At 36.9% G+C, this 17,377-nt stretch overlaps 1 protein-coding gene across 5 annotated transcripts; it reads left to right on the plus strand.

The window, feature by feature from the left end:
* Nucleotides 1-6,961: 6,961 nt before the first annotated feature.
* On the plus strand, nt 6,962-16,689 carry LOC106097691 (uncharacterized). Of its 5 annotated transcripts, none has more exons than XM_019358884.2 (15): nt 6,962-7,603; nt 7,888-7,914; nt 8,556-8,867; nt 10,212-10,271; nt 10,616-10,666; nt 12,005-12,049; nt 12,148-12,204; nt 13,167-13,229; nt 13,397-13,447; nt 13,582-13,617; nt 13,746-13,844; nt 14,961-15,001; nt 15,102-15,168; nt 15,605-15,645; nt 15,744-16,689. In XM_019358884.2, exons 1-15 carry the CDS (start codon nt 7,513-7,515, stop codon nt 15,813-15,815), a joined length of 1,113 nt encoding a protein of 370 aa, XP_019214429.1. In that variant the 5' UTR covers nt 6,962-7,512; the 3' UTR covers nt 15,816-16,689. The 5 variants fall into 5 exon arrangements, with proteins under 5 accessions (XP_019214429.1, XP_019214430.1, XP_025763082.1 ...); XM_019358885.2 differs by having other exon boundaries at nt 15,102-15,111; XM_025907297.1 differs by having other exon boundaries at nt 13,170-13,229.
* The last annotated feature ends 688 nt before the right edge of the window (nt 16,690-17,377 follow it).

The following is a 17,377-nucleotide window of genomic DNA, read 5'->3' on the forward strand; positions in this document are numbered from 1 at the left end:
TATTTGTTTTATAATATATAATTATTAGTACTATTTGCTGAGGACATTTTTAATGAGTATCTTTACTGTTAATGTATTTTATTATTTAATAATCAGTTTTAATTCAAATATTTATAAAAACCAGTGTATTTCATTAACCTACATAATAAAAACTGTGTTAGCCACTGGAAGTATTCTTTATTATTTTACACATCTGATGTCATTCCAGCTCATTAAGTAAGAGAAACATAACACTCTTGTTCTCCATGACCTGAATACTGATGATTTTAATAGTTTAAATGTGCTGGTATAATGTAATATAAATTCATTCAAATATGTTTTTTATGAAAATAAATAGATACATAAACACACACACACACAAAACAATAACAACAAAAACACTGAAAACATCTTAATAATCTTATACAATGTGTCATAATAACTGAGATGTACTTTTAGATCAGTTGTGGGTAACTGTTTTCAGTCTTCATGCTAACTTGTTATTTAAACACAAAGAAGCAAGTTTCCTTTTTAGGGTACCATATTATGACATCTTATGACTGGATCCACATTTTCAGTGATCAACACATCATTATAACAGCAAATATACAATCACCATTCAAATCTGATGAGAACAGGTCAAATGTGACGTTGGTTTAAAAGGTTTTAAAAACGTTTTCCCGTCCTGAAGTTGTTTTGATTCCACAGCAGTAGTAAGTAGTTTCAGAGGGTCATTCATGACCGTTTGCTCTGCTTGTGTTAAAATGGTTCCTGTGGTTTTACTGTGAAGTTCCTTAAAATAGAACATCAACCTTTACAAAGTCAGACATTGTTCTGCACAGTCACAGTAATCCGCTTCATCATGGCTGGACACCTTCTGTTTGTCATGTTCATGTGTAAGTTAAACGTCCTGTAGCTTTATGATTGAAGAGGTTCACACTGTTGGCTTTACATTTTGCATGGCTGGTTATTTTATTTTATTTTATTTATTTTATTTTGTGGTCCTTCCTTGTTTATACTTTTAACTAAAACTAACGTGAGGAGTCCAAAACTAAAACTTTCTCAGCAGGACAATTTCCTGTGATCTTCAAAAGACAGTTTGTTTGTATTACTGAGCCATTAATACATAATAATATCAATGGTTATTAATACGTGCATTCATGATATCAACATCTTTTCTTTTCAACAGCTTTTGTTCATGAGATTCAAAACTTAATATTTATCTATGAAGAACAATCATGCAAGAATATGTATACACAATCTGGATTACATACATAAAAACACCAATATATGACTCATAAGACAGCCAGATATAAAGAATAAATGTTACAGATAAAACAGTGACCCTCTACATTTTTGATGATTCACTGTCAAAGTGACAGAGACAACACTTTGCCTGCAAAGGTTTACCCTTTAGCATAACACCAACACAGTTGGTTTCCTTTTTTTAATTATATGAAAGAAACAACAATAACAATCATAAAATAAACTTTTTCCATATTATTCTTTTAATTTGAAAGTATCTGAGCACTGAAGACTCTTAGATGTGCACATTTCTAAGAGTGAAATGACACATTCGTGACATAAAGCTACAAGACAATGTTTGTAAATTTTTTTCTAAGATTTATTTTTGACTTTAGTGAGAGGGGAATCAGATGCAGTGAATGCATCTGTATCTGCCTGACTAAAAGTAATTTTAGGATGTGATTCTCTTACTTGCAGGTGCAGAGAAACTGAACAGAGAAGAATTTAAATATTTAAATTCTAAATATTTAAATAATTTAAATATTTAGAATTTAAACATGACGAGGTAAGTGACACCTGAGGTGCAGAATATCTTTTCTGAGCTTAACTGATGCTGCAGACTTAAAGGACTGTCTGTTTTCTCCAGTCTGATGTTTATCATGTATACACCACCATCTCTGAGGAACGAGCTACACCAGTCCCACAGGATATGACGCACAGCATGCTGCAGGCACACTGAAACATTTAAACCTTTCATACTGTGCTCTAGCAAAAACCTGAGATGCTGATCCCTTCCTGTAAACTTGAAGCAGTCTGGCCATTCTCCTCTGACATCTGGCATCAACAAGGCATTTTACCTGAGAGAACTGAAGCCCACTGGGCATTTTCTCTTCTGTGGAGTGTACAGATCAACAGTTTGAACACTACTCAGAAAGGCATGTCTGCCACCAACAACCATGGATCCTGTTCAAACTCACTCAAATCCCCTTTCTTCTCCATTCTGATTCCCATTTTGAACTTTAGTGGGTCATCTTGATTATATAAAAAAACCTAAATGCACAGTTTCAGCAATTTGATTAGTCGATTAGGTGTTTGCTTGAATAATCAGTTAAACAGCGGTAATTAATAAGTGTACCTAATAGCTGCACCTAATAAAGTGTCTGTTTACTGTATACAGAAAATACATTGAAAAACAACAAAGCCAGAATTAATAAACTTTAACATAGTGAGAAGTGTAAACAAGAACAGAGACTATGAACATTTAACAGAATCATGTGAAGATAAACTGTTTGGCTGATATATGGTCAGGGTATTGTGGAAATTAATGCCGAATTAAAACAAAATATAATTTTACAAAGTTGTGTGTGTGTATGCAGATAGCGAGGCCTCTTACCCAGACACAGCCAAAGCAATATGCTGCAATGTACAAACACATTCATCTTATCTTTATTTCATCCTCCCTGTGGTTCTTTTATCTCAGTGCAACATGTATAGAAATTTACGAAAAGCTGTTCTTTGTGCATCTTTGTGGGCTTAATGTGTCAGTGCTGTTGTTTCCTGTGGTTTTTAGTGTGAATGGGTTTTGAAAAGGGTATTGAAAAAGTATTGAAGAGCTTCATCATGGACAGCTGCTGTTGTCATCTTCATGTGTCAGTCAAACCTAGGGTGAACATATTTTGATTTCCAAAAAAGAGGACACTTGGCTCAGTCATGAAGAACTTGCTTAAAGAAACATATTTAACATATTTAAACGATGCCTTCTCTGCGCGGTTAATGAATTGTGAAATAAATTATGTCATATAGGCTTTTACAAGTCAACAAGTGCAAAAAAATAACTTAAAAGCCTCTGAAATAAAATAATAAGAAAAATTACCAGTACTGGGTCGGTACCAGGTCTGGACTGGCACAAAAAAATCGGCCCACCAGGTATTATAGGAAAAGCCATAAAGCCTTTGAATGAAAACAAACGCTGTTGTGACAGTGATGTACACTGTCTTGTTGGTATATGTATGATTTCTATACATTTTACATCAGATAAAAACTTTGGTTGTAAGATTCAGATAATTATTTATTAAAAGCTAGATATTTTAAATGAGAATAAGAAAGAAAAGTATTTCTTTGTGCCCTCCTTTCCCTGTTAATGCCCTACCTGGCCCCCTGGCAACACTTTGCTAGACCCGCCCCTGCACAGTTACCAGCTGTCAGCTACGTAGAAAAGGATCCTGGTGTTATTTGTCTCTCAGAAACAGTTCATAACTTCAACTCATTCATGTCACCTAAAAGGTAAACCTGTTTCTCCATCACCTGTTCAGCTCTGATGATTCAGTAAGGACATCTCCTGGTTTCATCTGCATGTTTCCCTCTCACCAGATAACCAAACCGATATCATGACCAGCAGCTTTACAGCTGTGGCTCCAGCAAACATCAGCTGATACTAGAAATTAATATTAAATAAATTATAACAACAGCTGATCAAGCTTAAACGTGCTGCTGTTGTTTAGCGCGACATCCGGCGGTTTCCTCTTTCTGGCGCAAAGTGGGCGATAAATAAACAAGAGAGAAAAGCCGATCAGATGATCATTGATCAGTTTCAGGATTGAAGTAGCAACAGGCGAGAGAGGGGAGAGAATGAGAGAAGAGGCAGCTGTGCAGCGTAATGACAGAATAAATCCAGCTTTGTGTCTTTTTCCATTGAAGCTGACAAACTTTGTTCCTTTTCAGCTCAATACGAAACGCGTAATATTTTCTCTGAATTCCGATTCTGTTTTTTACAGGATGGTTGGCAACAATAATAACTAACCTTATGATTAAAATAAAGTTCACTATCAGTAACATCATAGCACCCACCCAGCTGTATAGAAACTCCATCATGCTAGCTAGTACGCAGTAGGAGTTATTGTAACTGACTGTAAAAAGTCAGCACAATGGAAATAAACTCCACCTAAACTTGGTTTATATCTGACCCAGATAGACTGCAGGTCATAACTTCTTACCTGAAGTTCAGTTCACCTGACACTCGGACCGGCGGCCGCCTCGGGTCTCTCCTCCTCCTGCCTCCCCTTTCCCTCATCCACCTGGTGGCCTCTGTGAAAGCTCCGCCATTGCCCCCACCAAACAACTGACATCTGGCCAATCCACCACCTTTCACTGTTGATATCGTTACAAAAAAAACCCCATCGGCCCATAAAAACGAAAAATCACCATCGGGCATACCGAGATGGCCAGTCCAGTACTGGGTCGGTACGAGGGAAATTTCTTTTGCAGTTCATCTGAAAGATGCACTTGCGCTTTGGCATCTTTTAAACATCATTAGGCGCGTTGCTGCGCGCTGTCTGTCCCGTCTGTGAGTGCAGAACAAGCGGTCACAAAGCAGCAGTTTGGGGATGACGTCACACATATGAGTCCTCTGTAGGAAAACCCGGACCCCCTGGACAGAATGTGAAAAGTGGACATGTCCAGAGAAAAGAGGACGGTTGGTCACCCTAGTCTACACGCCCAGCCTCACGTGATGACAGTACGCAGACATTTGAAAGATTTGATACGACTGACTGGCACCCACACTCCCCTCACCTAAATCCAACAGAACACCTCTAGGACATTATGTTTCAGCCCATTGATGTCCACCATCAGGTTGCACCTCAGGCTGTCCAACAGTGCCCTGGTTGAGATCTTGAAGAAGATCCAACAAGACACTATCCGTCTTCTCATTCGCAGTATGCCCCGATGTTGTCAGGCATCCTACAGCAAGATAATGGCCCAAAACATGAATCCAAGCTATGCCAGAACTACCTCAGGAAAAAAGAACAAGATGGGAAGCTTGAAAACATGGAGTGGCCAGCACAATCTCCAGACTTAAACCCCATTTAGCTGGTTTCGGATGAACTGGACAGAAGAGTGAAAGCAAAGCAACCTACAACCTGTTATCAAACTGGAGGGTAACAGATGTCTCTGCTGTTGTACTGGCAACAAAGCCCCTGCACCCCACTTCCACCGGGTGCACCTTGATCTTCCAGCCTCTCAATGACGTACGCAAGTTTTTGGGAGTTAGACCAAAGGACGAGGTCTGGTCGCAGAGTAGTTGTTACGATCTCTGTGGGAAAAATTTGCCTCTGATCCAAGTCCACTTGCATCTGCCGATCCCTGGCAACCTTCAGCGTGCCCAGGCCTGGAATTGAAGGGATAATCCTCGGCTTGTCCCCCTCCCGGACAAATGTTGATGAAAACTGCCTCTTCTTGGTTCATGAAAGGTTGAGTGTTGGTGGATTTTCTTTTGCACTCAACTTTCTCAGCTAGACACCTGAGGACCTGGTTGTGTCTCCATGTGTATCTGCCCTGAGTAAGGCTAGTCCTACAACCAACCAAGATGTGCTTGAGTGTGGCTGGGACTGTACACAGGGGGCAGGATGGGTACTTTCCAAACCACAGCTGCAGATTTATTGGGGAAGGTAGCACATCGTATGTCGCTCAGATGATGAAACTTAGTCTATTAGACTCCATGCCCCAGATTTCACTCCATGAGAATTTCCTCTTTTCAACACTCTCCCAATTCATCCAGTGACCCTGCTCGGCCAGCGCTACGGCTCTGGCATGTCTGGCTGTTTCCTCCTGTCGACGCACCTCCTCCACCACCATTTTTGGATGTGTGGTTACAGATGCCTGTTGCCATCGAGGTGTTACTGCTCCAAGAACAAATCCTCCTCTGCCCTGTTGGACATGACCCACCACGTCACGATGCTGAGAAGCAGATTTGGCCTGTAGCAAAGATGTGGCTGGGGTCCACTTCCTCCCTGTTGCTAGGGTGGGAGCAGTGCCTCTCACTATTGGGTCCCGGGAGTCCATGAGTGACATCTCAAGCCTAACTTTTGCACATTTAAACTCCTCTACCAGACTAGGGATAGGCAGTGACAGTATCCCGTCGCTATAGACTCTGACACTGCTGAGGCATTTGGGAAGTCCAAGCCACTTCTTAACGTAGGAGCTCACTGGCCTCTCTAGTCAATTGGCATGATTGAGTGAGACCTCGTACATTGTCAAAGGCCACAGTAGTCTAGGTAATAACCCAAACTGGAAGCACCAGAGTTTCAGTTTCCCTGGGAGTGTAGTGCTGTTAATCTGCTTGAGGTCATTAGCCAAGTTCTGTCTTAGTTGGTCTAGTTGCCCCGTATCATTGAGGTCTGCATTATACCACCGTCCCAGGCTCTTTATGGGCTTCTCTAAGACTGTTGGAATTTGTTCTCCACTGATATAGAAATATATGAGTGGAGAACAAATTCTGAAATGACAGAAATTTTGGGAGAGTGAGGGAGACATGCAAGGAATGGCCTTCAGTAGATGAGGAAATAGTACATCAGGTCATATTTATACAGGAACAGAATAAAATTCAGATTGGTTTAATTCAGCTTGTGGGGATAGGTTAATTGGATAATCCAAATTGTCACTAGGTGTGAATGTGTGAGTGAATGTGAGTGCGAATGGTTGTCTGTCCTTGTGTGTTGGCCCTGCGACAGACTGGCGACCTGTCCAGGGTGTACCCCGCCTCTTGCCCTATGACAGCTGGGATAGGCTCCAGCGCCCCCCGCAACCCTGAAAAGGATAAGCGGAAGCGAATGGATGGATGGATGGATGGTTTAATTCATGTTGCACCTGTATCTGCCTGACTGAAAATCATAATTTAGGATGTGGTTCTCTTACTTGCAGGTGCTGAAAAATAAAGCAGGGAAGAGACTGAACGTGAAGACATAAGTGTGGCACGATATAAATAAAATTAAACTGAATTATTTTCAGTCACTCAAATTACCTTTCTTCATCATTCTGATGCTCGAGCTGAACTTATGCAGGTCGTCTTGATCATGTCTACATGCCTAAATGAACTGAGTTTCTTTATTTTGATTAGCTAATTACATATTTGCATTAACAAGCGGTTGAATAGTTGTACCTAATGTAATGGCTATTTAGTGCATAAAAACAAACAAACAAAAAATCTAAAAGACAAAAAAGTAACAGCACAGAGACTATGAACCTTGACAGCTGTTGTGGAAATGAATGCAGAATTAAAACAACAACATAATTACACTAAGCTTGTGTGCGTGCATGTTTTTACCTACAGAAAGCCACAGCAACAGAAATGGTGTAAAACATGTTCTCCTTTTCTTTATATCCTGTGGTTTTAGCTCAGGCTAACATCTATAGGCACTTTCAAAAGCCTGTTCACTGTATAGCTTGTGGTCTTTATGTGGGAGTTTCAGCACTGCTACTTCCTGTGGTTGTCCTCTGTGTAAGTTCTGCAAAATGATTGATCGAGTGTATCAGTCAGACGTCTGGACAGTTGTGGTTTTCAGCTTCATCATGTCTGGACTCCTGTTACTTGTCATCTTCGTGAGTAAGTTAAACATCCTGAAAGTTTTTGCATTTTATGTAGCAATAATTTTTGATGGCTGGTTTTCTGTTGAGTGTTTGTGCAGTGTGTGTGTTTGTTCTGTTTATTTGTATTTTATTTGTATTGAGAAAATTCAGTATGGAGTCCAAAACGAATTTCCTTGTGTTAAATTAAATTGATCTTGACTTCTATCTGGACTCTGATACAATAAAAAAGTGTCTACATTTTGTTGACATTTTTTAAAATGATTAATAAATATTTTTAGCTTTTCATTATTTTTCTCACAGTTTTCTCACCTGAGCTTCAAGGACAAGGTCAGTCCACAATTTACTATTTTAATTTCAAGCTGTTCTTTAAACATTTAACATGGTTTTCTTCTAAAGAATTGCTCCGTACTGAAATCATAATTTCTCACTGCCATATTTAACAATTAGATTTTTGATAAAATGCCTCTTTACCTCTTATTGTTTAGTGTGTCTTGGACCAATGCAACAGTCATCTCAGAGACAGACTCAGTCACATTACACTGTCAGCCACCATCATCTGCTTCAATATGTTAAGTTTATTTCATACTAGGGAGCAAGAAACTATCAAAGGTTTCTCACGTTTACAGACACAGACAGGAACTGAACTGCTGTTAGTGTCACATCAGAGGTCACCCTCTGAGGGCAAAGTGAGATGTTTTTACACTGTGCAGTATGCAGATGTGAATTCTCCCTCTTCACACAGTAACACAAACTTTGTCAGCGTACGGAGTGACAGACAGTTTCTCATTTCAGTTTAGATTAAACTCTCCAAACATCACACACAGGTATGTTAATGTAAATTATAAAACATGATGACTGAGTGTTACAGTAGGACTTCTGTGAATGCCAACACTGTTTTATTATTGCACTGTTGAAACATGAAGTGTTTGTGACTGATGCTTAATGACGGTACATTGATCTTCATGCAGGTCAGAAACCACAGATGAGTGTTCATCATTTTGATGGGGAATATGTTCTCATCCTTTGCTCTCTGCCTGGATCTGTGAAAGATGACACAAGATGTAATCTGTACTTTGGAGAAGCAAGTCGTGCAGTCCTAAATCAAACTGTGAAGAAGGAACGCAACAAAAAAGACCAGAGGTTCTGCCAGTTTTATGTGTCCGTTGCTGATTTTTTGAGACATCTACTTCTTGTTCAACAAAAGGATGCCAGCTGTGATTACAGTTTGGAAAATGAACCCAACTCTTTGTCACCTCGCAGTGAAAGAATGAACATGAAAAGTAAGTCAAAGAGAAACATAGCCTGTTTTAGTGTATATGATGCTACTTTTGAAATTAATAAAACATTAATTAAATAAACTGCTACTGAATGTTGAAGTTGACATAACTTTACAAAGTGTGCCTTAGTTGCTGTATAATTATTCCTTTTCTTGTAGTTAATCTGATTAATTTGACTGAATTCTGTTCAGTTTATTGAATTTCAGCCTCTTTGTCCATTAAAATTAAAAAAATTAATAGAACTGGTGGTTATAAGACTGCAGCTGTGCCAGAAGATGTGAATAAAGTCACAGTTCAGCTATGGTTAAATTATTAGTAAGCCATTGTGTAAGAGTTGTAAATATTAACAGTGTTGAGCATTGAGCCCAGCATGTGCTAGTGGTGAGCAAGGCTGCAGCTGAGGTTGACATGAAATCATTAATATTCTACTTGGTTACAACCCTCTGACCTCCTACACAGATCTCATCTGTTTTTAATATTCAACAATTGCTGTCATTTCCCAAGAAGTGATAGTTTACAAAGACATACAGTGATATAAAAACCTTCCTGTTTTCCTATTTTTCAAACTCATTTAAATATTAGACAAAGAAAACACAAGTAGTCACAAAATGCAGTTTCTAAATGAATGTGTTTATTATTAAAGACTGCTGTGTATTTTTGTTAATTTCCTGTTTTATAGGTGTTTTATGAAAACCACATCTCTGCAGTCACTTAGTGTTTCCTCTGGCTCTGAAAAAGATCCTGAATTTCAGGATTTCAATTAATGTTTGTAGTTCAGTTTAACAAACATGACAGTTCTGTCTGAACAGGAGAACCCAAACTGTCTGGAGGGGAAAAGGAGAAAACGCAGTTAAGCGACCTGTAGAAACGAAGCAAAGGAGTTACGAGAGACTGCACAAGGAATAAGTTAGAGAGCTTTCTTGCCACACATTTACTAGATGCTTCGGAGAGGTACTTCAGGCTGGACATTGAAGTGGGGACAATGTGGACCCCAGGTAGCGCAGGTGAGCAGGGAGGTAGCATGGAGAGTTAGCCAGGATAGCTCCAGACTGAGAATGGCTGGGCAGTGAAGGTCGCAAACTGTCAGGAAGCAGAAGAGACGACAATCCGTGAATGTCGTGCAAATCAAAGTAGTACATAGAAGCCGGTTGATGATTTACCACTTAAGGCCGAGACAACAATCTGACACCCGAGAGCTGTCACGCTGCTCCTTAAATACCCAGCAAATGACTCCCAATGCTCCGCAGGCAAACACAAGAAAACCAAACAACAAAATCACCCATCAAAACATAGACACATTAATTTATATACACATAAACACATAATTTATTTATTTTTTTATTTTAGATATTTTGGAGAAAGAATCACCAACAACCAAAGTGAACTCCCCATGTACCATGACCACAGGTAGGACAGGCTATACATCTAAGTATCATACAGGACATTGTGAATGTTTTCTTTAGATTAAAAAAAATACTTTTTATGCATTTATGCAACACAACTGAGTCTCAGCAATCCCAGTGCTTCCAATAATACCATTGCTGTAACCCCACCATCAGGTAACTAAATCACTGATGTGGTATGTGTGACGGTAATGAATCAGAAATAGAAAAGTCTGTTAATCTGAGCCCTACCATTAGTGTGACCTGAGAACATGGCATGAGTAGAGATGATAATGTGTGATTCTGTTATGAGTGCATGAAAAATGCAAAAACACGAAAAAAGTTTTTAATGTTTCTATTTCACTTCAGAATTTCCAAAACTTCAAAACCCTACCTCACAAAAGAAAAAGAAAACATCAGGTAAGTAAAAACAATTCAACCATTTATAAAGTACATAATATTTTCATTATTAATATTGTAATACTGTATGTTTTAACCACATTTTTTCTATATACCATGATACAGCAGCTGTGTGTACTTTGTGCATTCATTAAATTCTCAGCATGTTAACATTTTAAGTTCATTCAGTGTGTTCACTCTGAGTTAAGCATATCCATGATTAGAAAAAGAAAGTCATCTTTAGTTGAACTCCACAACAAGGGCACGTCCTTGCAATGAGTATATAAAGCACCATGTGGCCATTTAAATTCTGATAGATCTGGAGAGGATTCATCATTAAATCTGTTTGTAAATAAATACAAAACTACTGTTTTTCATCCTCACTTTTACAGAGTATTTTGTGATTTCTGAAATAAAAATGCTGAATAAGATTGACAGAAAAGCACTGCTTTAATTTTCCAAAGTAAAACCATTAATAACTTGATAAATGAAAAATAGCAGCCTTCACTGAGAGATGTTGGCTCTTACAGCCATAACAGAAATATTTTACTTTTTTACTGATGATAATAATAAGAGATAAGCAACAGTAACTGTTTTACATGTGAAAAACAAAAATACACAGCAGCTTTCAGTCTTTAATGAGTGTGAAGTTTTATCAGAAAGGAAAACATGTTATAAATAATACATGTTGGTCAGGTGGATATAAGATATTTTAGTATGATTTTTGATGGATGGGTCATTTTAAATAAGATGTACAGATGATGTGGGGATAAAGTCTTTTCCACAGTAAGATACAGCAAATGTTTCCTGTGCAAAGAAACTGCTCACTGTCCTCAGAGTCGCAGTTGACTAGATATTACTTTGAGCTGATAATAAATCCACAGTATCCACTGGCTCTGTCCTTTCTTTGATCACTGAATGATAATAAAAGGTCTCATCTTAGAGACCTTTTATTAGTAGAATAACAATAATGCCATGATTCCAATAATTTCTCTTCTTGGATTAATAATTAACTCTGTCCACATGACTGTAAGTGCAACACCACAGGCACCAGAGGAATACAAGACGAGAACGATAAATATTTAACAGACATATAAAACATTTTCAGTAAAGACTCAGAGTAAAGGTGGAGGTAAAAACTAATTTTATATTTTATATCAGTTCCCCAAATACTCCAGTTTGAAACAAAGTGGGGGATTGACTGATTAACTTATTTTGCATTTAGGATGGAAATGCTGCAGTACTGTGACAGTAAATTTGTTTTAGTCTCAAAATGTCTTCTTTTAAAATGACTGTGTGAAAGGAAAAAACTTGTCATGTTGATTTATTTGTCTTCTTTTACTCTGTTGTGAAAAACAGAATCAAGAGCGACCACCACAAAGTCAACATCTACCACAGCCACAGGTAGGATATAGAGTACATTTAAATATCAGTCCAGATCACTTCTTTTTTTCACACCACTTCTTAAAATGATCTTAAACGTGTTTTGTGGATTTATGCAGCAAAACCGCAGCAAAATACTTCCCCCTCTACAACTGTGAACTCACCGTCTAAGTCAGGTAACTGATGTGTTTTGTGTGACAATCGTTAATAGCACATTTAAATAAGCTGTTAGTGTCAGTCTTACAGTCAGCGCGACCTCTGCAGTTAAAACATGTGACGATTTTTGAATGGTAAGATTGTTATGTATGCATCAAAAATTCAAACATAAGCATAAACATTTGCTAAAATGTGCTTCTGAGCAGCTGAACCATTAATTCAGCAATGTTTTTTTTTATCGTAATTTTGTAACTTCCTGCAGGTAAAGAAAGAGCCTGTTCGTGCAAAAGCAGAGGAACTAAGTAGAGTGACAACAGTTTTTTTCTTTTTATGGCTAAAATTACAAAATGTTTACTGAGTAATTCTGTCCTCAGAGTTAGCATCAGTTTTCCAGTTAGACACAAAGTGAACCTGCTCACACAGTCAGGCACAGAAGTTACATTAACTTGATTTCTATGATAATTACGACTGTCTACTGTCTGGTCTCGATGTTATTTTGTTCCTCTGAGGTACGGGGATTTCTAAAACTGAAATAACACAGAGAAAATAAATAAACCAACACATTTTCATCAGAGTAAAGCCTACATGTTTTCTCTTATCTGTATAACAAAAGTTGTAATCACTATTTGCATTAAATTCTCTTAGCTTAATTATTGTTCCTGTGACTGCTGACCAAGAAAACTAAAAGTACTGTTTTGAGTGTGACACCAAAAATAACCACCAGAGGGACACAAAGACAAGAACTATTCAGCATCTCCAGACATTTACACTCATCTTCTGTCTGCACTAAATTTACAACAATACACAAAATATTAGAATTTGGAACAAAGCGGTGGATCGACTGTTTAACTAACAATACTACTGGGAAAGAAATAGTTAGTCATTAATGTGATAATACATTTGATTATTAGTTCAAAATGACTTGATAACTCAATCACACAATCACTATAAAGTCTTTAACATTTTTTGTGTATTTATGCAGCAGAATCAAGTCTCACGACACCCAGGGCTTCCATTTCTAACAGTACTGTGGACTCACCATCAGGTAACTAAATTACTGAGGTTTTATGCATTGTAGCATTATTTAATCAGAATTTATTGATTTTTCTTTATCAATGCAATCCTCCTCAAAGCAAAGACATGGAGTTTTGGTGTAATATATTGTTGTTGTTTTTTTAAAAAATAAATATACTTTTATTCTAAACATTGTAGAAGAAGTCTCAAGAAAGACAAACACAAAATCATCATTTACCTTGACCACAGGTATGACATACAATTCATGTGAATATTAAGTCCTAAACCATGCTTAATATGTTGCAGCTTTAAGTGACTGAAGACAAATATACACCTCTACATACAAAGCTAACAGGCCCAAATCAATCTTCTTTTCCAAACAGATTCAAACAAGACTGATACCACAGTAAAAGTCGAAGGTAATAGAGACATCCATAATATTACTTATACTTTCACTCATTCCACTGTTACTGCTGTGACTTTGTCAGAGAGCAAAGTATCTTGTGTTTGAGTTACAAGTGAAATTTGTTTGTGGCTTTCAAAACAGAGTCATTATGGAATTTGGCAGCAGCTGTGACAAGATATGGAATAGTTGTGGGCTTCATCCTACTGGTACTGGGGCTTCACATATTCAAAAGGAGAACTGGTGAGAAATACGTTAGTTTATGTGCTTAGACAAACTGTTTTTCAGCGTTCGGGTCACACATATTGAAGCACACTAATAGTATTTTCCATTTTATTTTGCCTTCAGTGTATCAAGCAATGTCAAAACATGTCTGGCAAATATATAATTAGATTGCTTCAGAATAATCAAAATTAAAATAAAATATGAAAAAGTCTCCACCTGACATCTTCAGAATGAATAATCGGGTCATTTCAAATTTTACCTTCATGTACTATAAATGGTTACAGGTCCTTGATTTATAGATAGGTAGGTCAAAATGTCCCAGTTTTTAACTTGTGTACATTTTTACATAATTTTTGAGGCCTCATAACTTCATAAGTCATAAATAAACATTTAACCCCTTTTAAAACCTGCCAACAACTCAGTTTTATGCCAGCTACAGGTGCCATCATCAAAACTCAACAAGCTTTTGTTAAACATAATTTTTTGTATTATCTCTGAGTATGATCACTATGGAATATGTCATATCTCAGAAGCAAAATTGCATTTATTTATTATCTAGATCTAGAGTGACAAAAACAAGCACTGGTATCCTGGATTTTGAAAATTCAATTCAATTTTCTTTACATAATATCAAATCACAACAAGTCACCTCAATGCATTTTATATTGTAAGGTAAAGACCATAAAATAATACATAGAAAACCCTGACAGTCAGATGACCTCCTATAAACAACCATTTGGCAACAGTGAGAAGAAAAAAACAGGAAGAAACCTCCAGCATAACCAGGGAGGGGCAGCCATCTGCTGTGAGCAGTTGGGTGTGAGGGGAGGAAGACAGGACAAAGACATGCTGTGTAAGAGAGCCACAGATTAATAATAACTAATAATTAAATGCAGAGAGGTGTATAAACACACAGTGAGTTAAAAAAACAAAACAAAACAAAAAAACAGTGAGTGAAGAGGAAACACTGAATGCATCATGGGAATCCTCCAGCAGCCTATTTATGCATAGAACAAAAAAGCAACATCAGCAGGTTATTCTATACATTTATCTGCCAGGCAGCATTACAAAAACTATCAATTCATGTATTATGGTTTTTATTTTAGGGATCTTTTCGTTTTTCTTTTGTTACAGGTGATTTTGTACGGATGAGAACAATTAACCATGGAGGATCGGTAATCAAAACTAAATGTTTCTGTCAAATGTTACATACACTTAATTAAAACAATTAAAATACCCAGGATATAAAGGTTAATTTTTTCCTGTTGTGTTAAGTTACCGGCAGGTAATGATGGAGGCTCCAGTGTGATTCTTTCAGTACCTGGTGACAACTGTCTTACTAGTGAGCTGTGTTTTTTCTGAACCCTACCTGATACTATGTGTACTAGATGGAGGGCACTTTCAATATTGTTAATTTGCTTACATCTTCATTACAAATTTATAGCATATTTAGTTATTACTGTTGACTAACTTTCAGTAACATAGTTGATTATTTTTCCAGTGTATGATGAACCAAAAAAACCCAACAGAAGCTTTCATTTCCATAATATTTTACTACCTCGTGATAAGGACAGCTATATATGCGCTAAAGCCTTAAATATGCACAACCTTAGAACAGCAATATGACATATACAGTTATAAGACAATATGTGTGAACCCACTACATTTTAGAAAATTTGATAGAGAAATAGAAACTTTGTCTTGCACCATGAATGTGTGTTATTTTTTTTATCCTGAAGGAAAGCAATAATTTTTCAATGTCATTTTCTTACCTGCAGTTGAGGAGAACATAAACTTGCAGCAGATGAAAAATGAAGATGTAAGTGAGACCTGGTATACTAATAAATATGTTTACTATTTGGCTAAGTCAATGCCACGGACTTAAAGGACTTTTACATTATTGTCTTCCTTTTCTAGTCTGACATTTACCACGTGTACGGCACCATCTCTGAGGAAACAGATGCACCAGATTCACAGGATACGATTTAGAGCCTGCTGGACGCACACTGAAACATTTTTGGTGATGTTGTCCGTAAAGTGTATTTAAAGGGATTTAATTAATGTAAAGGTGGGGAAAGTTTTACAGGTAGTAGATGTATTCTTGCAAAAAGCCTTGAACTTAAATTGTTGTAGATTCTTTTTTCTAAGGATAATTGGCATGATCATGCAGTTTTCAGCTTTTGCATTTTTAATAAATGTTTTTAGATCTTCATTATTTTGTTTTAAGTAACTGTAATTTGGAAGATGACAGTCATAACATCTGAGTCATTCCCAAACTTCGAACTATGTATACTGTTGCCATATAATAAGACTAGCTTACTTTCAAATTATCCAACTTTTCCAACAATCTCTCCTTTATAGAATTAGCTAATAGACTATATGTATCTATTTTAATGGTGTCATTTGCATTTCAGATTGTGTTTTTCAACTGTTTTTAAGGTGGGATGTATTTGTTTTGTGTTAATACAAACTAAAGGGGAAACAACATATTAAACATGTATCTACAAACTGTCAACTGACAACATAAAATGTTTTTCCAAAATCTGCCTGGAAAAGGTCAAAGGATTTAACTTCATGTCCTTTTCAGTTTTCTCTAGGTATTAAAAAACAAAATCCTGCTTTTTTTAAAGGTTATGTTGACACAGTTTGAAGTAAAGGGTTTTGTCTAAATATTAAAAAAGCCAATCTTGACTTCAATCACAGGTCTCAGAAATCGTGGATTTGAATGCCCAAAAATGTATCTTCCATTTAAACCCTGTACTATTGCCATGTCACACTTTCAGGAATGAAAAACCATATTCAGTGAAACAAAAATATTTATTTGTTTATATAATTTATAAACAAACAAAAATAAACCTACTAACTGTACTCAGTAAGAGACAGAGTTGCTATTTTATTTTGTACCTGTTGTTTCTTATTTTTTTAAATAACTTTCTGCACCTGGATACTGTGTGTTCATTACATATTTAAACATGTATCACAAACACTTGCTACTCTATTATTGATGGAGATTATACATACAACAAATCTTCCCAGACAATCAGGTAATGCACATCACTTTTCATGTTTACATACAGCCTGAAATTCCTCTTTTAAATCATCTGTCACAACATCATAATCAAAAGATACAGAGAAAATATTATAATGTAGCTGTTACTACTAGTACTGTGCAGCTGCTGCAGTTTCCTTGCAGGGCACACTTGGCTACAGGAGGCTACATTACACCTGGTACATTATACATTTATTGTATTGTTGTTGATGATACTTAGCAACACAAGTGACAAAGTAATACAGATTCCACAGCAACAGGGAAATAACAGGGGGAAGACCTGACATTTACATTCAGCAAATACAGATGCATTTTTCTGGTCCTGGTTTCAGTTCTAGGAAATCTTACTTTCGAGTACAGTAGAGAATGTAATCTTTAATTTTGCAGTTCTCATTTACTAGTTCTCATCAAACTACCACAGCTGTTCCAGGTCTGAAAAACTTGTACAATCTTATTAACAAAATACTACGATATTACTAATTGCTTTTTCCCTCACAAGATG

Source organism: Oreochromis niloticus, linkage group LG5, assembly GCF_001858045.2.
Source record: "Oreochromis niloticus isolate F11D_XX linkage group LG5, O_niloticus_UMD_NMBU, whole genome shotgun sequence".
Classification (NCBI taxonomy): Eukaryota; Metazoa; Chordata; class Actinopteri; order Cichliformes; family Cichlidae; genus Oreochromis; species Oreochromis niloticus.

Bases quoted from the DNA above. Each gene is read 5' to 3' on its own strand.
- LOC106097691 (XM_019358884.2), top strand. From the start codon at position 7,513: ATGATTGATCGAGTGTATCAGTCAGACGTCTGGACAGTTGTGGTTTTC. The intron at 13,230-13,396 runs GTAACTAAATTA...TAAACATTGTAG, and splicing joins TACTGTGGACTCACCATCAG to AAGAAGTCTCAAGAAAGACA. The intron at 13,618-13,745 runs GTAATAGAGACA...CTTTCAAAACAG, and splicing joins TACCACAGTAAAAGTCGAAG to AGTCATTATGGAATTTGGCA.